At 36.7% G+C, this 24,135-nt stretch overlaps 1 protein-coding gene across 2 annotated transcripts in view; it reads right to left on the bottom strand.

Annotated features, from left to right (window-relative positions):
• The window catches only part of LOC113062315 (ephrin type-A receptor 7), a 128,199-nt gene that overhangs the window by 82,075 nt on the left and 21,989 nt on the right, over positions 1-24,135 (bottom strand). For both annotated transcript variants that reach the window (XM_026232074.1, XM_026232075.1), the window contains exons 2-3: positions 14,087-14,151; positions 10,127-10,796 (exon numbers count right to left, since the gene is read on the bottom strand). In XM_026232074.1, the coding sequence (XP_026087859.1) occupies positions 10,127-10,796; positions 14,087-14,151 (735 nt within the window). The remainder of the gene's footprint in view (positions 1-10,126; positions 10,797-14,086; positions 14,152-24,135) is intronic.

Raw genomic sequence — 24,135 nt, 5'->3', positions numbered from 1 at the left:
CTCAGCTAAATATGTCTGTAGGTGTGCGGTTGCGTGTGTCAATGCGCCCAGTGAGTTAACACGAGTCATTCTGAAAAGCTGAGATGTTTTTAATTCGATGTGATGTGGACGCACCTAGAAAAAACCTGTGCGTCGCTTCCATTATGAGCGCGCATACCGCATTTGAAATAACGAACTTGAGCGCCCAAAAGATGCGATATGTGAACGGCCCCTTCATCTGTCAAAATGTTTACTTTTGTTTAATGGTTAAATGGTCAATATGAGCATTTCTAACTGGCATATAAACATAATAGAACATACAAACATACAAAAATTAATTAATTATAAGCCACACAAAGTCAACATGTTGGTATTTCTTGCTTGGAAACTGCCATAAAATTAAATAAAAAATAATTTATTGATATTTGAAAAGGTGTACCTGCGTTATTATGCCAGTATCATTATATTAGTTGAAACTGGTCTTAGAACAACAATATTATCGTTTAGCGCGATCATTTCTTGGACAATTTATCGTCCAGCAAAAATTGTTATTGTGACAGGCCTAGTTCTAGATTGATCTCATCAATTCCAGCCACCTTATTGTTCCAGAGCCCTTTGATGGCCATCATCTCTTCGATCGAAATGTCACCTCATTGACATCTAGATCAATATGTATTCACATCCACAGTGAAATCATACATGGCGCTAGGGTCAGGTTAGTTAAGGATGTCTCAAAAGTGTTCCATCCACCATTCATCCTATTCTGCTCTGATCAATCAAAGCTTTCCACGTTTGTCTTTTAATTGGGCCTCTGCCTCCTTTTGTAGAAGCCTTACTCTTATCTCAACATCCATTGTTCCCTTATGATCTTTCCCCGTGTTCACGATCTTCCAACTATCTTCGATGTTGTCTTTATGAGTGAAAATCTCATACTGATTTTGAAGATCAAGTACAAACCCTTTGGTGGTATCTTGGTTATAAAAGTCTCTCTATGATATATGGACGCTTGATCACAGCTGGTCTTTGGAGTTTAAATTTGAGTTTCAGATTTGCCCGGAGTAGATAATGGTCAGAGCCAATGTCCACTGCCCTGTAGACCTGTGCGTCACGGAGAGTTACCTGCCATTGTCAACTGATGCAGATGTTTTTGATCTCATTAAAGGTGACACCATCTGGCATACGTCATGTCTTCTTGTGAATACGATGATGTTGAAATCAATACAAAGGTTGTTATGGTCAAAAAACTATCCTGTTTCGATAACTGATTGCTTAATACTTTATTTAAGCAATCAGATTACACAAAAACACTCACAAAGGCTAAAATGCAAATTCACATTGTTACACACAGGTTCACAAGATAAAAGCCAAATCATCTTGGATAAATAAGAGATTAATGGGTCTGATCCTGCAAACAGCTAAGAGCTTTTTATCCATCTCTGGCTGCAACCCCCAAATCAGTGATCCATGAGTCATAGAAATGTTATGGGATCAGACCAGGAGTGTAGAGAATCAGGTTTCCATCTTATCAGATAAACATGCGTTCACTTCAAATTGCTGAAATACTCCTGATGGCAGTTCTGGAAACCTTAACTGAACTTACTTAACTAAAAGGAAGAAGTGTGCATGTAAGAACCCATGTGGGTCTCATGGGAAAACTGTCTTGGAACAGTCAAAAACAGCAGCAGAAACGGTTTCAGAAGGAGCATGGAAAAACTGAGGGAATTTGAGAACACACGGTCGGTCACCTCACACAAACTCATTCACCTTGACCAGAATGCTTATAAAATAGGTGGACAGATGCTACTAATGCTAATCCTGATGGTGTTTGGCTCTACATTCCAAAAACTGGTGAGCTGGCTGCATAGGGATCATTCGAGGGCATCATATGTGGAGGCTGTTGCAAACGGCATGCAACTTAATTATCCTGCTTTATAAGCTAAATTAAGGCAACATTGCCATGTAATCCCAGAATGCATTGCAATGATCTGAGTGAAAACAAATCCAGATTGCAGATGCAAAAAAAAAAAGAAATTTCTTTCAAAACTGAAAAAAATGATTAAAAATGGTATTCCAGTGTAATTCAAATGAATTATTTTAAAAAATAGCGTACACAAATTAATATTCTGTCATCATTTACTCACCCTCATGTCATTCCAAATCCATAATAGTTTAATTAATCTTTGAATGGCAAACAGAAGCTAAAAAGTGCTCATTCTCAGGTGTTCCACAAACACATTTGAGCTTCCTCAAGAACAAAGGTTTGTTCTCACCTGTCAAGCAAGTACAATTCAAAAGGTGTTACTGGGGCACAGCATGTACTATTTAGGTACTCATTTTTACTTTTATCATACTTATATGCATCCTCTAGGGGTGAATAATGTACAAAGTTGTGGAAGCGTACCGCCCAAGTGACAGCTCTTTTACCTTTTTTTCTGGGTGTGTTGAGTTTCTGTTTACCATATTTGATGTGCACTATGTGTGTTAATCAGTGTTTATACGTCAATAACTCTGTTCATTTTATAGAGCCTGTGTCTCTTCAGAAACCTTGGATTAAACTGCTTGATTTATATATATATATATATATATACGCACATACACACGTTTACTATGTCTTTGTGAACTTTCTGAAACATCAAGATTTGGGTTGCATCAGCTTTCAATGGAAGGACAGAAATCTCTTTTTCATTTTCAATCTTTAACACATAAAAAAAATATGTTTGAAATAACATGAAGGTTAAACAATTATGATAATTTTCATTTTTGGGTAAGAATTTGTTAACATGATACATCAAACTCTACTGAAGTTAACTGAAGTCTCCCACGCAGAGCGCTATTTGTATGGCACTCAAAGTTGCTGTCTATGTAGAGAAATCCAAATCAGTCACTTGAGCACCTAAGGAGCAAGGCAGCTCACTGGGGTTTGAAGCAGAGCTAATGTGTATAATTTATGTATGACACACTACTGTGGTTTCTGTCACAGTTTTAGAGCTCTGTGGAGAACTTAACCTGTTGAGATGTTTCCCCCCCCTCAGTGAGCATTTGTGTGAAAGAGAGAAGTAGATGATTCAAAGCAATAGAGGTTGAAGGTAGCCCTGTGGCACAGATCCAGTTCTTTTTGAAACAAGAAACCTCCAGAACACTCCCCCAACCACACACAAACAAAGACAGAAGCACCACCATGTGCCAGGAGACAAATGGCTCCATCAGCCCATGTTTTGCATATGTCGTATGAGTATGTGCGCTAACTGTATGCAGTTGTCCACGATCAGTAGTCTCTCCTACAAAAGTGTAAATTTTAAGAGCTGCAGCTCTGGAGATGATGAACACTAGCGAGTGTCCACAGGGGAAGAATTACAGAGCCTGTACCAGATGGGCATAGGTGGCATGATGCCAGCCAGAACAAAGACTGGGGTGCCAAGCCACAAATGGCTGGCAGTTTTCACTACATATTCCCAGACATACACATACACATGATAATCTCACCATCATGCTGTAAAGTATCCGGTTAACCCACCCATTCTGATGACTGAGAGAAATAAATAGCTATTAGAGACTTGAGAAAGAAAGAAAGAAAGAAAGAAAGAAAGAAAGAAAGAAAGAAAGAAAGAAAGAAAGAAAGAAAGAAAGAAAGAAAGAAAGAAAGAAAGAAAGAAAGAAAGAAAAAGAAATTGAAGGAAAAAACTAAAAGAACAAAAACAAAATAACTTTCGAAATATCAACAAAAAAAAACTAACAGTCAAGGGAAGCACCCACTGTGTTAACGAAGCTGCATGTGTGTGATGTGTGTGTACGTGGAATTATGGAAGACATTAGCGTGAGAGTCGCCATACAACAGAAAGATCTCAGCAGCTGCTGCAGGCTTAAGACTTTTCTAACTATACATCTGTGACTTACAACAGGATCTTTAATTAAACTACTACAAATCACACATGCACTCAGTACCATACTTACATGTCTAATTTCATCAATTTTTTCTTCATCATCCGTTCTTCTCTTTCTTCTTTGCTTCATTTGTGCCATCTCTGTAATTACCTTTCTAGACATTCACAGCATTTTATTTCATCCTCAACGTCCAGCTATAAATGACCCTTTTTTTAACCATCTCTTACCATTATATTAACATGGAGTGATTGTGCTACTGTACCCTTAAGGCATGTGCCTGTTTGTGCCTACTGTACCTCACTGCACCTGACTGAACAGGCTTCTAAATGGATTGGATGGAAAGCTTCAAATTAAATGTAAATGCACACATTAAAAACAACATGCACAACGGAAGGCCGAGGTCTGTGTTAAAGCAGATGGTCCCTCTGGAGCTGATACATCAGATCAGCTGCTCTCTGACACACAGCAGCTACCCACAGACACAACGAATGACCTCCACTGCCCCCAACACACACACACAGTATGCAAGTACAATGAAAAGCCCTCTGGTCTTCAGCATTTCACCACTTCGTCCTTAAATTAAGCTTCCACTCACAGTTCTTTATAGATGAACGAAGAGAGAGAGAAAGAGGGAGAGAATTGGAGAGACGACCTCTTCTCAAATGATTAATTTAACTGAAAGCTTTGTCTTCGCACTGAAATATACTACACGTCTCAAATGATCTCTTATCATATGGGCTTTTAACATGACTAAAACATTGCTTCCTGTCTTCTCTCTTAAGTAAATCATGAAACAGCATTCTCAACCCATTTTATTTCTGAACATGACATATTATTGAGTAAAAGAACAATAGCTATAAAGATAACTATATTAGTGTTCCCAATAATGCACAACAGCATTTTATTTAATACAAGCATGCACTGCAGTTATGCCGTCTGTCGCTTAAATATTGGAGCTCTGTAAAGTTGGGTTTAAAGTAAAATAAAATAAAAATATAAACAAAAGTAATTTGGTTATTGGTTACTAGTATCCAATAGCCTGCATGACCTAAGCGACATCAGTGGAAAAAGAAAGTTGTTTCAGAAGAAGGGAAACTTTTTATTTTGATTAAGATTATTTCTTTGAAATAACATGCACTGAAGAATCAGTCAAAAAATGAAACAGAAACATGAAATAAAATAAAATAAGTTTTCACGTTAACTTTCCATTGTTCGCGTTTCACTTCATATTTGCAAACTGACATATTTCTAAGTGAACAGCAAAAAAATTAATAAAAGAAAGAATAAAGAAAAAACTAACAAAATTATATAGTAGATAGATGTGCATTAAAGGAATAGTTCACCCAAAAAAATTAAATGTTGTTTTTCTGCTTACCCCCAGGCAAGAACCAAGATGTAGGTGATTTTGTTTCTTCAGTAGAACATAAACGAAGAATTATAACACAAACCTTTGCAGTCTGTCAGTCTTATAATGGATGTGAATGGGAATCACACCAAAAACATAATAAAGCAAACGAAAAAAAGCATACACAGTCAAAACCAAATTAAACCCTGCGGCTTGTGACCATAGGTTGATGTGTACAGGCACAAAATGATTGGTCTGTGCAAGAAACTGAACAGTATGTATATAGTTTTTGAACCTTTGATTCATGCAGTGTCCGAACTTATAGAACTCTCCTCAGCACATTCTCAAACAGGCCCGTGAGGAGTCTTCTTTTTGCTTTTCGACAGATCGCAAACTTATAAGTGCATTACCGCCACCTATCTCTTTAATTGACCATTGACAATCTATCTACAATCTCAATTAGGAGTCTTAATGGTCCACTTGAGATATAAGTGGCGTTAATGCACTTATAAGACTGCATCTGCTGGAAAGAACAAAAAAATAAAAATAGGATGCCTCACGCATGCTTAGGCTCGTCAAGATAACAAATTTTGCTGGATGATAAATTGTCCAAAAAATTATCGCGATAAATGATAATATTGTCGTTCTAAGACCAGTTTCAACTAATATAATGATAATGGCATAATAACGCAGGCACACCTTTTCAAAGATCAATACACTTTTATTTTATTTTATGGCAGATTCAGAGCAAGAAATACCAACATGTTGACTTTGTGTGGCTAAAAAATTACTTATTTTTGTATGTTATATTATGTTTATATGCCAGTTAGATATGGTCATATTGACCGTTTAACCATTAAACAAATTATCATGAACTATTACTTTAACAAAGTAAATAGAGTGAATCTTGAAACCTTCAAATATTCAATGGTAGACAAATGATGAAAAAAAACAAGGCAAATATCAGCAGATCCTTCTGCTACATGTTAAACTGCAATTATTAGACTTCATGAGGTTTATCAGCATTTGCATTTATCACTGACTGAACATAAATCAGAAATGGCGCTCCAGTTACCCCTAAACCCTTTCATGCGATTTCAGACAGAACACAGGCCCAAAGCAGCCTGAAAATAATTAAATGTGATGCTTCAAGGCTCATGGCCTCACACACACACACACAAAGTCCTGTCAAGTGCAACCTCTCCAGACACAATCAACAGCTACTCATGGCCTGGGTCAATACTATCGAGCCATTAAGTTAAAACACACTCGCTCTTGCACACACATACACACTGACGTGAACACAAAATCATACTCACACTCTTCAGTATCCCTCTTCACTCATTACCATCACTTTCTCCCTCTCTCACTCACATGCACACGTATAGGTGTCCAAAAGTGCCGACCCACAGCACACAGTGATTGGACAAATCCACAGTGTGCCTGAACAGTTTAGTGAAACATTAGAGCTGATCAATAGCTTTGAGATCCTGAGAGAGCGGCGAGTCTACCCCGCACATCCATCTCATTAGCATTCAGCTGAGACCTGAGCTCACACAGAGTGACACCACCGCAATCTTTAAATTCACCAGCTCTCCTTCCCATCATCCCTCAATCCTTCAGTCCACCTCATCCATACTCCATAACTTTCTCCCGCTATCCCTTCACTGTACTTCGGCTTCATTCTTCTAATGAATTAATATTTTGTGTTATTCTGCACATTTTTTGCAAGTTCTATTGACAGAGAAAAACATGAAATAATGAAGAGAGGGGGAAAGGATCAGGAAAGTCAGACTCAAACTGGTATCACCATTCAATGTGTTAGTGGCATCACCTTTCAATGTGTTAGCGCTACAGATGTTAAAAAAAAGTTTAAAAAGTTTAAAATGTCCATTTGAACTGCATGCTGCTCTTTACTGTGCTTTTAACTGCTTTATTAAACCCAAAAAAAAAAAATATAAATAAATAAAAACACCTCTTATCTTTCAATGGCCTTGATGATCATTTAATTACTTGGAAAACCTGAAGAATATTTACTTGATTGAGAAACATTAAATTGTTTCAATTTTAGTAGCTAATATTAAAAAAGTTACATAAAATAAAACAGAAGCATGTTCAATAGTCTGTTTTTATTTTCCCCAATAGAATCTAAACTAGCATCGGCTTTGTGCAGATTAACTGGTTATGGTATCCAATACTGAAATTTGAATATCATAACAAACCTAGTCTGAGCATGTATATTAACTACACGATTTTTCATGCTCTGTTTCCCATCCTTCACCAATTTAGTTATTTTCTCTCCATCCATCTCTCACTGGTCTCACCCAATCTGTTCCTTCACACATTCCTCAGCTCCTGTCTGTTCTCCGATTGGCTGTATGTCGGTTTTTATCTTTCTGTGTCATTAGATGTGTGGTGTGAAATCCTGTTCATCGTTGGCCTTTGAATCATCCTCTCTTCTGAGAGTCATGACAAGCCTTTTCTCTGATGTAGTAACACCATTCACTCATGCAGCTCATCATCATGACTACTACATCTGAAGCATCACACACTCACATTTTCAAAGCTAATCACTCAAAAAGAAACTCCCTCCTCAGGTGAATGACTAGTTGACTACTTATTATAACAAAATGAAAACACATTGTTTATTTTAACAAATAAATAAACCCATTTTTCTATAATCTCGCAAAAAAAAAAAAATTACTTATAATTTTAGTCTATGGGACAAAGTGCAAAGTAAAGCCACAAGACTTAAACATTGCACATTAACTTGATAGTAGTGTGATAAAATCACTTATTATCCCTGCTTACATTACACTTTCCATCACTTGTTGCAACCAACCAATGCTTTTATCTATGGTTTAAGTCAGCAAGTGGTAAGAGACACATTCAGATAAACCAGATGATGCTAAACTTGTTTTTAACCCAGAACAAAATAAATGTGTTCGGTTTAAAGTTCATTAATAAAAGGTTGAATGGCTTCTGTGTATTACCGTATTTTTCGGACTATAAGTCGCACCTAAGTATAAGTCGCATCAGTACAAAAATACGTTATGACGAGGAAAAAAATATATATAAGTCGCACTGGACTATAAGTCGCAGGACCAGCCAAACTATGAAAAAAAGTGTGACTTATAGTCTGGAAAATACGGTAAATGGTTGGAGTGGTATTTATTATATTTGCTAATGTTTGTGGGTGTTGATTAGTAAACTGTCATTGTGGCTATGTGTACTCTGACACAAATGAGGTTAAACATTAAGTCAGGGACGGGCTGTGTTTGGACATATGCATCAGCTCACACGGAGGAGAAGTAACAGAAAGTGCTTGTGGGAGATGGTGAACGTCATGTGTGGGGTTTGATAGTCCATCTCACCCACAGTGAGTGTGACCAAGTCTGTAAAAGATCATCTGAGATGATGAACACTGATTTAAGCTTGGAGAGAGGAACTGAGAGACAACACACACCCAGACGAACCACATAAACAGAAAAAAAAAGGACGCGTTCACATGCAAACACCCTGAAACACCCTTTTCACCCAAAATAATACTTTGGTTATACAAAGGCACAGTAATGTCATTAGATAGCAATACCATGGTAGTTTAAATTACATACCATGGTACTAAATAATCCATACACCACAGCATTTACATCCCAAAAACATACTGTGGCAGTATAATGATACAATGTAGGTTTTTACACAAGAAAACCACAGTAATTAGACATATACCACGGAGCTGAAAGTAATGAATTGCTGCTATTTGAAATTGTATTAAAAAACATAATTATATTTATTATTAATAATAATAAACATGTTTTTATCAGCTCTAAAATTATGTATTAGATTAGAACAAAAATAACAATATATATTTTAAGCCTATCAAAAAATAAAAAAATGTAAAAAAATCCATTCCATTATATATATATATTTTAAAAATGTTTTTTTTTTTTTTTTTTACATTTGTAATACCACAACACTATAACTTTAAATGCTTAAAAATATGTATGAACATGCATTATGGGGATGCACAAGATTGTGTTTGACATCTCTTTCAAATTAAAGAGCATTTATCATTAAAGAGCTTCAGGTTTTCAAAGAATAGCAATTTTCTTTTTTTTCAATTTGTATTTGCTTGTACAAGTTTACTTCGCCCACGTATCACATGCCTGTTAGTGATTTATGATTCACTGACAACAATAACAAAATAAAGACACAAAGCAGGGTCTGTTGTAACAGCCTGCTGCTGTACGTGTGAACTGACTACAACTCCCACACTGCATCACACAATTCTTCAAGATGGACTGTGAAATATCACACTGACAAACATACACACTCTCACGCATACACCATGTCCTGTAGCGGCTGTTGATAACGCAGTGATGCACTGGGTGGAGAGATTTCACCACTCCCAACACTGACAGACAGAAACCTGAGAGAGCTTGATACTCTCAGTCAGCGCTGACGTATTTCTGACCCTTGGAGTGAAACCAAACGGATGACTGTTGGTGTCGCTGACCCACGTCAAAGCAACCAAACAGCTGGGAGCTTCTAAAACCATCATGCAACACGTCTAAAAATTCAATCTGACTAAATCCTCTGCATTTGATAAGAAGCTGGGTTTTAAATAAAACAAGAATTAATCATTTACTCACCCTCGTGCTGTTCCAAATCTGTACGATTTTCTTACATGAAAAGCAAGAGATTTTTGACTCACTGCACGGTAAGATTTTCCATGAATAGTTCATTTTTATCATTCTTCAAAACCTTTCATCATCTGGCTTAAAAAAAAAATCTTTATGAGACCGCAAAAGGACTGCTTTTTCACCAATGTTACTTTGTGTAAAAATCAAACCATTATGAGCTTTAAACATAAACTTTTGTGCTATACTACAAAGGTTTGGGTGGAATAGCGTTTCTTACCCTCACAGCTGCTGTGTCCCTCCTCATACCCAGCACTGCAGCTGCATTTCCCGATGGGCACCAGCCACTCTCCTTCAGCACTGCAATGCATTCTGGGAGGGCTGTCTGTGTCCACCTCAGAGTTATTGACGCACGATCCTCTCACCTCCACCAAAGTCGAGAAGGCAGCTTCAGCTACTGTATCCGGGAACACTGCTAAATTCTGCACCGTTGATAAACAACGTTTGTAGTACACTCTCACGGAAACCAGCGCAACACACGCCCCCACATCCTGGAAGGCCAGATGGAATCCTTTGCGGTTGAGATGTCCTATCTCACGGACTTCGGTGTTAAGTTTCATCTTACGTTCTCCCAAATCACCCTGTGTGAAACTTTCATCTGCCGCAATGGTGTCGATTTTGCTGTAGCGGTCTTCACGGGTGACGCGGCCCAGGTCCCAGTCAGACTCGGCATAGAGGAGGTTGAAGGTCTCCTTACAGCTACCGGACACGCCTGGGATGCTGTTGCAGTCTCTCAGGGTGAACTGCAGCTCGATGAAGATGCGCTGGCCGCCCTGCCGCCATATCCAACCTGTCTGGAGCCAGTTGTTCTGACTGGGCTCCATCACGTTGCATACTTGATATGTGCGAATGGGTTTGTATTTCTCATCGACACCGCTGATTTCCTCCCACTGAAATGAGAAGACAGAGGAAGAGAAAGATTTCAAAAGAAGAAAAAGAAGAATCAAGAAACTCATCGTTATATTTATAGCTATTTATCTATTAACACGGATAAAATAAAATAACCAATTTTTTATAAAATAAAATATTAATATTTTCTTAAGCTGCATCAACTTTTTCAACTTGCTTTCACTGTGAACTAACAATGAAACTTTAAAACAATACAAAAAATGTTCCCACTTTAAACTAACAACTTTTTTTTTTCTAAAATAATAACATTCATTGCAAAAATTTTGGGACTTTTATATATTAACATGAGTGAAATAGAAATGTAAAAAATAAATGAATAAAAATGAAATACAATAAAATAAAAATTAATTAATTTTAAAATATGTTACCTGTTAAATTAAACAACTTAACCTGTTAACTGTCACTCACATTTTTGAACATAGACTTGAAAGTGTATGATCCAAACTTACATTTTTTTAATTCATGAGTGAAAACATTTTGTAACATGGTAATGCAATGTTTCAAAAGATGAATTTTGAGATTTTATGTTTTCAAGTGATACATAATTTCACATGATTTCTAAAGTGTGATAGAGAAAAAGGCAACAAAGAAGACTTTTTTTTTGACAAAGGTCAGAACTCCTGTTATGTAGGTTTTGGGGTCCACTATCACCATAAATTTATCTATTACTTTCCCTACATAATTTTTAACATAAAAAAGATTGGTAAAATATCTATTTAGAAGTCTTAGGCCTTTCTAGCAATATATAGTTTGTCATGATTAGATTAGGATTTAATTGTAATATAGTGAAGAAAACTTAACAGGTATAAAAAAAGGTACATTTTTACATATATACACAGAGATGTAAATTAGCAAGTTGTTGTAGATCTATAGGCCTGAATAAGTATTTATTAATTATTATATGTCAATAAGAGCAGTTGGCATGCATATTTATTTGCTTTAATGCCAAATCATCTAGAGTATATCAAATACAGAATATATTAAGACTAAAGCATCTTCAATCAGCAACACAAACAAGCTCATTGTCTCATAGAGAGATTATAATGAGCCTCTGAAGACGAACACTCTCACAGTGTTTTCACAATGAATTGCAGAGTAATAATGATCCTTTCAGCAATTTAAATCCACGTCTGAATTTGGCAGAGTCTCTCCACAGATTCAACTATAAGTGGCGGTGAATCTGAATGCAATTTGCTGAAACCCACAGATCATAGCATGTACAGTATATATGTATGTGTGCATGTGTATGACCTCTCAGCTCTGGTGGGCAACATCTGGGAGCAGGAGACAGAGAATTTAATCACTCTCAGGTCTAGAATTAACAAGCTAAACATATAAAAACTTGTAGCATGTGCCCAGCATGTAGTCACTTCTCCTCACAGATAACGTTACGAATGATGGAACATGTCCATCCTGACCTAAGACGTCCTCTGTAAGGCTTACAGCTCATGTACGCTATGAATCAGTCTTAGCATGTAATCTTTAGCACGTGATTTAGAATTGAGAAGGAGAGAAGATGATGTAAGATGGGAGACAGGACACAGAAGGAGACAAATGGGGTTTATCTGGTGAGGGAAAAGCAGCCCATACTGGGATTACAGCAGAAACGAGTAAGTAATACAGTTGGGGAGTCGAGACACAGAAAATAAAAAATAAATAGAACTGTAAAAGGTACAGATGGGGGGGAGAGGTGGAGAAAGACACTGGGTATAGGGTTTAACCCACTGAACACCGACTGCATTGACGCAAGTCTCATAAATCTCAAGTACATCATAACACTTCATTGTGAATTGAGTCAGATATGACTGAAAGCAAGGACTTGCAATTCAGCAAATGAGTCAGATGTTACAGTAAACGCTCTGAATGATTCAGTCAGCAATTGAGCAGTTTTAGACCAATGGCTCCATTCGTCGTTAAGACCAATTCCTTAAACAGAACCAGACCACAGAAGTCATTCATGAATTGGATTACACTGGTTTACAGCCGTCGTGAAACAGAAGCATCTGAATTTTATGTGCTGAGTGAAAAAAAGGCAAGTATTTTAAATTTGGGGTTGGTGCTGAGGAGCCATTTTTTATTTAATAATAATAATAATAATAATAATAATATTATTATATCCAGCGAGTCAAAGAGAACAAAGTTGTCACTTTCTGATAAATTGGCAATAATTATTGCTGAGAAAAGTAGGCAACACCACTGAATGCAATCATTTTCATATATAATAAATCACTTGTGCCTCAGAGTGAGCAGGCAAAACACAATAAATGCAATCATTGCTTTTTAGAGGTGGAGTCCTGCTGTTTGGGAACATAGTCATGTAAGACAGTTTTGGGAAACAATTATACAGAAATACTTGGATGACAAACTTTGCCCGGGTAATTTATGAATGTCCATAACAACATTTCAAATGTTTTCAGATCAGTCTGCTGGTAAGTCAGGTTACACAGTCCCTTAGTGCAAAGTAACATTAATTTTTTGGTGTGCATGGAAGAATTTATTTGCAAAATTAATTTACATCTCCCATTATTCACATTAAACCTTTTTGCACAAGTCAAAATCCACCTCAAGCGAGTGTAAAAACGTTTTTTGTTCTAACGCAATACTTTTGGTTCTAAAGCAATACTTCAAATTGCACATCAAAACAAGGTGATGGAAACAGCTACTGTCTACATTTTGTAGAAACACAATGGCTAGTACACATTGACTTTATTACATCCATCAGTACACAGACTATAGACAATAATATACTCAGAATAAAATACAAGCCTAAAACATAAAAAAAAATTAAAGACTATACAACCTCGTAAAAACACATCCTAAAAAAACTACAACACTTATTAAGCATTAAGTAAAAAGGAATACAGAAATAAAGATACAAACGTAAAAAGTAAGTGGGGAATGAGCTGAGGAAACACATTAAACAGCAACCTGCATTAAAGATTATGCTTATTAATTTGTTTAAAGTTCTTAATATAAAAGCACTTGGCTTGGTTTGTGGTTTATACTGTGCACAGCTTACAATGTGGCATCTGCTATGTTTTAAAGAAAATGCATTATTCACTGCTGTAAAGTGACTGATGGATGGTTTCCATTATTGCTAATCAAATTTGTCATCAATTATTTTCATTATCAATTGTTATCAGTTTTTTTAATTCTTCACCCACACAATGAATGAACTACTGGACATGTTGGATTTACAGTAATTCCACTTAACTTAAACCATGCTATAGTTGACATCTATGATGATCTAATAAATAAACATAGGTCTTACCCCATTAGAAGGATATGAGGTCCAACCCAGCTCTGCCTGGGACTCCTTAGAATTCAGCAAGACAACTGGAAGAAAAAAAAAAAAAAACAATGTGAGAACTGAAAAGGTATCACAATTATTACATTGCAATTATACGTTGTGGATTTTTTTTCTCACTGTCAGAACGCATAGAGCTGATAGTGTTTAATAATAATGAACACACAGTCCCAGCTGACGGGCTGTTGATCTGGAGGGTGACTGCATCAGAGGCGCATTAGAGTTTAAATGGGGACTGACAGACCTACAGAGCTGCACTTAGTGATATTAAGTGCACCGGTCATCCGCTGATAATGTGGGACTGCTTTGCAAAGCACAAGAATCTTTACAGATTTCAGCCAGTGAATACAGTCTGTGATACAATTTGACATTTAAAAAATTAATTTTCTAAAGGGAAAAGAAACGTTTTACAATGCAATAGAGCCCAAGAGGCCTATGACACAAATTCATGTTGCCATTTGTCATTTCTGCTGCATTTTTACAATTACAAAGCCCTAATGTGAAACTCTGCTTCTAAACTAAATTAAAATGAGCAGTGAACCCTTGAATGCTGTTATCCAGCAATTCGAACAAATACAGGACTGTGTAAAACTCAGGCAAGTTGAAACACTTTAAAAATATGCCCTTAACACAAATAGAGCTTGGGCTCTGTATCAGCACCTTGGACAAGGCTTGTCGCCATCTAGCCTATAATTCAGAACCACGGACAACGCCCAGCACTCAGAATAGTATAAGCACCCTGGACAGCACCAATTCCTCTCTTATTCAACACTCTTCCTAAATCTGCACAAAACAAGATGACTTCTACAGGGAAACATCTTTTTTTTTTTTTTTAAATGCTAAAATATATTTCAGGTCAACTGCACTACAATTCAAAAGTCTGGGGTCTGGAATTTTTTATGTTTTTGAAAGAGGTCTCTTTCATGAAGAATTCTCAACAAGGCTGCATTTACTTGATCAAAAATACAGTGAAATTGTAATACTGTGAAATGTTGTTTCTGCCAAACCAAAAGGCTTGTTTCTATTTGCTCTACCCTCTGCTACAAAACGCACAGCCACTTGACATCAGCAAAATGCCACCACTGTAAGTCGCTGATACAGACTACTCACACATGCGCAATTGCACATGGCTCTGACATCACAACAATAGTCTGAATGCCACTTCATAACAAGCCAGATGAGCTGCAGAAGGCTCCTTCAGAGTAGTTATGCACTTCTGCAATGAGAGCACTTATATCTTACAGCATGAATGGGAGCTTTTTTTTATCTTGTAGACTTGTGGTTACTGCCAAGTTTTATGAGGGGGAAAATGATGCATGTAGTGAGCAAAGATTATTTTACATTCCCAAGGTTTTTTGTGATGAACACAGGTATAAATTTTGCAGTGTTCATTTTAGATTTCTTCAGTTGGTTGAAGTGTGTTTTTCCCCTCAGAACAGCTGTTGCTCAGTCTCTCTACTTTTAGGGGACAAGAGGATGCCTTTTGATTTGTGCTGACACGGGCCCCCTACTGATCTGACCTTCAAGAGACACAGAAAAATAGAAAGAGAGGCTGTGCCAGACTAGGTTTTACTACACAATGCAGTCATTCTTAGAGAACTACAATGTTCAACCAAAAATGAACCCCAAACCCATTTGATTTCTTTAAAACACAAATGGATAGATTTGAAATGTGCTCTTGTGCTAGATCTTATTGTGAACGATTGATCCATGCATGTGTTTTAATAAAAATAAAAATAAAATAAAAAGTCATAACTCGATCTTCTGGTGAAACAGATTTTGATGTATGCCAGATTTCTCTAATCATTTTGTATGCTTAAACTGTGCCCTTTTTTTTACATTAAACTTAAAGATCACATTCAGATCTGCCTCCATTCAATCGACAACCGACGGATCCAAGTCTCCGTACTACATACTGTATTTCCTCAAAATATGGGAGAAAAGATCATCATGACTTTAAAGTCACTCTTTTTCAAGCAATTACAATTAATAGAGCTTTCAAGCTTTCGAAAAATGCAAAAGCAGCATTAAAAGGGTCATAAAACAGGTCATAAAACTCGAGCACTATATTCCAAATCGTATTAAATCCATGCAAGAGCTCTGGGTTATTTTAGTAATTGTTCACTAGACATCCTGCTTGACAGTCATAGTCTCCATTTCCACTCACTATACCAAAAAAAAAGAGCAGTTTAGACATTTTGCTAAACATTTCATTTTTTGTTCTACAGAATAAAGTCAGTTAAACAGGTTTGGTACACTATGAAGGTGAACTATTCCATTAAAATTTAGATGAAATGATCCAGAACATCATTCATTACAGGCTTTGGATTCCAAAAATATACACATTCTGTCTCTATTTAGCAAATTTACTCACCCCAAATAACCTTCATTACATTAAGCACTATTCTTCCCTCTAGACATTAGCAGAACCTGGAAGCAGAATTATTCCCTCCCCCCAAAAAAAACCTAAATTAACCTTTGAAGAAACAAAGACCCCATCATAAAGAGGACTGCCTGGAAGATGTGCTTATGTCACAAGGGCACTAATCATCCTGTCAAACCCAACACACTTTTGTTAATCCCAGTAAAAGACGGATAATATGAGAACCATAAAATTCAATAGAGAGGATTAGCCACATGTTATTAAACTCAATTCCATGCAGCTTATCTGCATATATACATAAAGCACATGCAGAATGCACCAATCAGAGTCCAGAGACCTTTGGGACAATCATCGGCCAAACATATCCCCCTAATAAAGACACACACCAACTTGGATTAACTCTCTATATGTGTGTATATGTGCTTTCTGGCCGTTAAAGCCAACTAAATGACAAAGAGCATTAAGTTGAAGCCCCGTACAGACCCTTATGACCTCATTAAACTTTCAGCTCTGCCATTGGGGTCTAAAGAGAGCTTGCTTTTCTTTAGGGTTCTATGGAAATGCTCGCATGTACACGCACAAGCCACAGAATCATAATAACAGCTTTTTGCCTGGGTTTCTGCACAGGGGGAGGTGTATTCACGACGACCTCTCAGTCGTTCTCGCTCTTCTTTCTGATCAGTTTCGAAATGGGTCACTGTGGCGAACGCCCGCTTTTAAAAACACAACCCCCCTCCGAGCACATTATCTTGACACTGGTAACCTTGGAAGCAGTCACAAATAAAAAGTTGTTTTCAGGAAAAGGGGGTTGAGAAGAAGACGAGGTTCAGATTTTCTCCAGTTGGTCAGTGAGAGGTGGCTTGAGTCATGGGCTGTGACCGTGTGGGGTCGGGTTATGTCAGGTCCATGTGCTGACGAAGATGTGAATGATGGCTTCCTACTGATTCGGTCTCCCTAAACACTGAAGCTTGGCTCACTCATAACATCATCGTCTACCCACCAGAACCTTTGAGCTGTCAGAGTGAAGAGAAATAAGTTAATGTGCTTAACAAGTGATTCAGGGTCATTAAGTTGTCATGGAATGACTTAAGACTGACATGCACAGCTTTGAAAGTTGCTTTGCCTCATGCTCTTAAAAGATGATTTGGAATTAAGCAAATAAAGGCAGATTTTTACTTTTGAAACATCAGAAGCCATATGAGAGAGGCGTATGAACAATCCAAAATTAATTTAGGCTAAATCTGACAATAGTGAGTCCATTGAGAAAATTTGCCAGCTTTAAATACTTTGTGCCTGTCATGAAACTACATTGTACATAAATTCTCTTAAAACAATTTTTTTTTTAAGTTACATTTTGGGGTCAGCAGGATATACCTTTTTATTTTTTAAAAGGAAATTATTACTTTTATTCTGCAAAGATACATTATATTGGTCAAAAGTAAAGACATTTATCATACGAAGATTTCCATTTGAAATAAATGCTTTTTAACTCTTTTTTTTCATCATAGAATCCTGTAAAAAATGCATCACGGTTTCCACAAATTATTAAGCAGCACATCTTATTTCCACACTGATAATAGTAAGAACTGTTTCTTGACCAAATCTACATATTAGAACAATTTCTGAAAGATCATGTGACTTTTGGAAAATATAGCTTTGCCATTACAGCAATACACTGCATTTTAAAACATATTAATATATATATATATATATATATATATATATATATATATATATATATATATATATATATATATATATATATATATATATATATATATATATATATATATATATATATATATATATATATATATATATATATATATATATATGCAAAATATGTAATTACATTTTGGGTGCCATCCCAAGCATCTCCTCAAAATTGCCTATACAGCCAGGTTCATCACAATCCATAATTCCGCATTTTGAAACAAATGTCACAAATGAAGACAGCAGTCACCAATAAGGGTCAGGCTGAGAGCAGGCAGATCATGTGACCAACTTCCTGAGTGGAGACTAGACTGCTGTCAGCCAGAGCATGTGCTTACATAACGAGTTATGAGATGTGAGCCAAGTCAAAATGATTAGAATGCATCAAAGAGACATCAGACAGCTCTGACTAATGCACATTCAAAGTGACAGAAGTGTTGTACTAACAAAAATGTTATACAACTGGAATTTTATATCTTCTGAAGAAATTTTATAGTTTTGGATGGGTGTTTGGTGATTGACTAATACCAAGAATAAGAATGCACATATACTTTGAACATCCACTCTTGTTTCTCAACCTTCTGTCCCCCTTAACCTGTGTTGATGGGTGTTTTTTTTATTTTTTCTATGTTTTTATTTTTATTTTTTATGTCATGGTGGGCCCTCAGTGTTAACCAGAGCTCTTTTCTGAGTGAGAGGACAGTTTTAGTGTAGCTTTCAGACACACCTCAATAGCTGAAGCCATATCGTTGTTGGTACCTCCATTTCATCTAGCCATGTCAACCAAAAGAATATTTTATTCAGACGAGAGCTACTTGTTTGTGTGCAAAACAGGATGCTTGTGCCGACTACACTGCAGTTGTAGCTGTTTGGCATCTCCCTCTTTCGCCCTTTGTGTTCCTGTCCATGTTGGTCAGGATTTTTCCCTTATGAAGTCAATAGGGTTTAATTCAGTTGGGGTTGGCATCAGAATGGTTCATTGTGCTTTTTTTTTTTTTTTTTTTTTTTTTTGAGAATTTGAGAATTTGAGATCACTGCAATATGAGGTTACGGAGGAACTGAGTGGACACAAGTAAAATTTGGATCAAAGGTAACGATAAAGATGAGGGATTCACCAAAATAATAATAGTTATTTAGTTACTTAGCCAGTAATTTAGCTGTTAAATTTAAGAAATGCTAATGAACTTAAATATACAGTACACTATTCTTCATAATGTGTGGGGTTAAAATGCTAATGCACTTAAATATACACTAAAAATATAACGTTTTGTCATTTATTTAATATTCATTTATTCATTTATTCATTTATTGTAATGCAGCCTTGGTGAGCAAAACACTTCTTTCAAAGATAATTAAAAACTTATACTGAACCCAAACTTTTGAATAGCAATTTATAACGCTGTTGCAATTTTTAATTAGCATTTACCGTATTTGATACAATGCGTCCTACATTTTTATGTTCTGTTTCAACCAACACTTTTCTTTTTGGTGCATTACTAGCAACACCAGGAAAGGAGGACAGTGAGGGAACAACTCCTCCTCCAACCATAATTATCTTTCTCTCTGTCTCTGTCGTTGTTAATAAGCAACAGAGTCAAAAATGTGGAAGGGTGGAAAGACTTTTTTCCCCCCTCTCTCAATTTAGAAATCCACTTTAGATCAATTTAGACTCGGATTCTCACCACATTACCACATCACCTCCCTTTCACGCCCCTGACAGGAGGAGGGCCGTTCTTCTCTCCAGCACTCCCACCTGTCTCATTCATTCATACTCAAAGACGACCACTTCCACTCCCCTTGTATCTTCTCCTTCTCCTCTAACACACTAAATGTTGGATTACAGAGGTGATATTAAAGATACTACCAGGATGTGGAGTGAATTTTCCTCTCCTGTCCTCACTCTCAAACATACCCACACTTTCACCCATGGTTGTTTACAGTGGGGTGGGCTTAAGTTCAGAATGCTTGATGTCATCAAACTAATTATCATCACTGATGATCTTGATTGGCAGTCTAAACCTCTTTTTCTTTACACATCTTTACACAAACATACACAAAGATACTACTTGTCATTAAATCCGTCAACACACTTTGATACATCAGTGTATCTGGAAAGTAAACTGATAGAATGCAAAAAAATATTTTAAGTAAAAAAAAAAAAAAAAAAAAAAAAAAACCTTCCTCAATCAGGTTAAAGTTAAAGGGGGGGTGAAATGCTCATTTTCACTCAATCTCCTGTTAATCTTGAGTACCTATAGAGTAGTACTGCATCCTTCATATCTCCAAAAAGAGCGGGGCTCGAACCCGGGTCTCCGGCATGGGAGGAGACACTAACAAGGAAGCTAAATTGCTACAACCACTTGATGTGCTTACGTGCCGATAGCTAAGTTAACAACACAAAGATATTTTAAGCAGTTTTACTCACCGCCTGCGGTTCCAACACACGATCGTGACCCTTTTTCGTTGGGACTGCATCATCCTTAAGAAATAAACGATACTCAAATCCAGCGCCAAACTGGGCCTTGTTTGTAAAACAAGCATCTTCGAAATGCAGGGAACAAACAAAACACTTGCACAACACGTTGATGCTCTTTAAAAATAAACTCCGTCCACTGGTCCCTTAATGTTTTTTGTTTTTTTTTTGGTAATCTGTGCATGGTTGTCTTGCCCTGGCAACCAAAAACACACTTCTTTTATGACATTTCACTCTCGTTTTGCTCTATGGGAGCGCGCACTCTTCCGGCAGAAGTGCCCTTAGGACCCATATAAGGACATTCCGCTCCATCTAACGTCACACAGACCCATACTCGAAAAAAACTTTCCGAAACTTCTGACAAACCGGAAGGAGTATTTTTGGAACAGAAATACTCCTTCAAACGTACAACTTAATTTTTGAAACTTTGTCCATGTTTAGCATGGGAATCCAACTCTTTAACAGTGTAAAAAATGCATGAAATAGCATTTCACGCCCCCTTTAAGTTTATTTATATAGCACATTTATCACAGCAAAGCTGACCAAAGCGCTGAACAAAGTCAAAGATAAACATAAAATTAACAAAACAGATGAAACAGTAAAACAATGGAACATAAATAAAATCCAATTAAAATGCCTGGGAATAAAGATATGTTTTCAACTTTATTTTAAAAGTTGTAATAGAAGGTGCAAGGTGAATGTCCAGTGGAAGTTGGTTCTAGAGATGGATGGGCCGCAATAGAAAAAGCCCGATCACCCTTCGTTTTTAAGCGTGAACAAGGCACACCTAACAATAAAAATGAACTTACAATAAAAATCTAATCATACAGTAATGATTTAAACATTAAAAATATCTTTTGAAAGAAATTACATATTTAAAACACTTTAAATATTGTCTTGATTCATTGAATAATGCTTAATAATTTAATTGATTAAATCGATCAAATGACAATAAAAACTTAACAATAAAAATCAAAACAACAGGTTTTCAACATTGATAACAATAATAAAAAATGTTTCCTGAGCAGCAAATAAGAATGTTAGAATGATTTCTGAAGAATCATTTGATACTTTAGACTAGGGTTAGGCCGATAGACAATGCCGATAGACATCACGTTGTTGAGCTGGCATTGTGGTTGCCGTTTTACCTTATAAAGATTCACGCTTCAGGTATTAAACGACTGCTTGACAACTAAAATATCTACAATTTTTTTTATTGTCGACGTTGTAAATGATGTCGACTAATCATTTCATCCCTAATGCTAAACCAAACTCTTTCAAATAAACACTCAGATCACATCCATCCAACTCAAATCATCAAATCATCAGTCCACACTCACTAACTCTCCCCACCCCCTCCGTCTTTCCATTATTACTATAGACATTGATCTCCATCCTACTGATAAATGAAGGCAAGTCAAAGGTGTATGTGTGAGAGAAACATAGAGAGACAGAAAGGTCTTGGGTCGGGAGAGAACGGGGCCCGACTGGCCATCCATCAATATGGCACATCACGGAACCGCAGAAATCCATACTCTCGACAGCTGATCAATCAATAGGCAGCACAACCGGGCAGCTTGTAAAAGAATACGGCCAGGCGAGTCGATAAGTTAAAATAACAGGTCTGTGCCTGTTAAACTGCAGAAAGATGGAGGGATAAATGGATGGCAGAAGGGGCAGAAAGCTTGTCTTCACCGACTAAGTGAATAGATGATGGGGAAATATATTAGTCGCAATGACATCTGTGTTGCAGGGTTCCTTTAAGCTCTTATCTGAGAACAGACTCTCTAGTTACTGTAATATAATATAAAATAAAAACACAAATAAAACAAATCTAAATATTCCAGCAATTTCAAACAACATCCTATAAAATAATAAATTCAACGTCTCAAAATAGATGCCACTTATCTTTCTCTTCTTCCGTCGAGGCTTTTCATTATCATTTGTACAACTGTCAGATCTCATCGCTCGGCTGTCTCATATTGTCTCGATTCATTTATTCCATGATCTGTGAGGTAGATAATTTGTGCATATTAATCCACAAATGCCTCGTTTCCAAAGGGGGCTGGGGGGGGGGCACTAATTATGCAAATCAGGTGCAGAATGGCTCCCATCAGCTTGTTTGGATTTAATTAGATGGCCCTTATTGCCTTTTTCCAGAGGCCTGTTGATCTAGCCACGGTCCATGTTTATAGTGAGGCCATTAAAAAGACAAGTCTTATTCTGTATTGTTTACTTTGTGGCCTCTGTGCACTCTGTGTTTTCTTATTGTTTCTCAGTGCACTCTATGTTGTCTGTTTGTAAGAACAGGAAGAATCGCACATGAAGTGAATCACACCTCTGCATTACTAAAACCCTCCTCGTGTATGACTAACCATTTGTCAGTTTAGTCATACACAACCTATCAAAAACCTGGGTGCTGAAGTCAAAATATCAAATGACAATTTGTTACTCACATGTGGCTACATGTCTGGGATTCTTACAATAAAACTGCACAAGAGTTCATTGTCTAGGTGTAGAGTGGAATATCTGCTTACAACATCCATGCTAAATGCTGCATAATTTTTACAAAATGATAGGGCTGTAACGATATGGGATATGAAATCGAAATCGCCATACGCAGGTCCACGAACCTGTATCGCGATGTGAGAAGGCAGAATCGCGACACACCCCTCCTAGAGTTATCCTTCCTGTCCAGATCCAATGCTGCCACATTTTTTAATTACTATAAGTATTATTTGAAGTTAACATTATTAAATACGTTTGAAGAAGTCGATTATCGCGGATACGCGATTACAGTAAGATTAGACTTTACCCATTTAGATATTTATAAGAAACTGAAAAAAGCACAAATGTCAGGGCATGACAAAACTTCTCCAGGCCCCAAAAATACCCTTAGACTCCAGAGGGTTAATAAAAAATATATTTTTTTTTCTCAAAATATCTTTTTAATTGTTTTTTTTTTTTTGTTAAAGCCACCCCCCCCTTCCATATCGAGGTTTGTATCGTACTGTGGGTCAAAAATCATGATACGAACCGAATCGTGGGTTTGGTGTATCGTTACAGCCCTACAAAATGACCATGTGAAAGAGTGCAAGTTATGATACAATAGCAATTTGACAGCAAGTGCTTGATTCAAATTACTTAAATAACTTGATTAAAATGATTTTAAAGAGACATGTGCATACAGTATGCATATAGCAAATAGTATAGAAAGTAGCACTTCTGTCAAGATTCTGAAGATGGACACTTTACCATCCCATGAGGCTATGGGAGATGATTTGCGAATGACTGATGCTGGTAGGTAACATGACAATGACAACTTGACAAATGTAGTACATCTGGAATTCATTTCTACTACACACATTCATAATACACACATATTCATACTATATAGAACATACTTTTTTGCAAAGTAGTATGCAATTTTGGACGCAGCCTTAG

This window comes from Carassius auratus, chromosome 44 (genome assembly GCF_003368295.1).
Source record: "Carassius auratus strain Wakin chromosome 44, ASM336829v1, whole genome shotgun sequence".
Lineage (NCBI taxonomy): Eukaryota > Metazoa > Chordata > Actinopteri > Cypriniformes > Cyprinidae > Carassius > Carassius auratus.
This window is presented reverse-complemented; position numbering and strand designations above follow the sequence as displayed.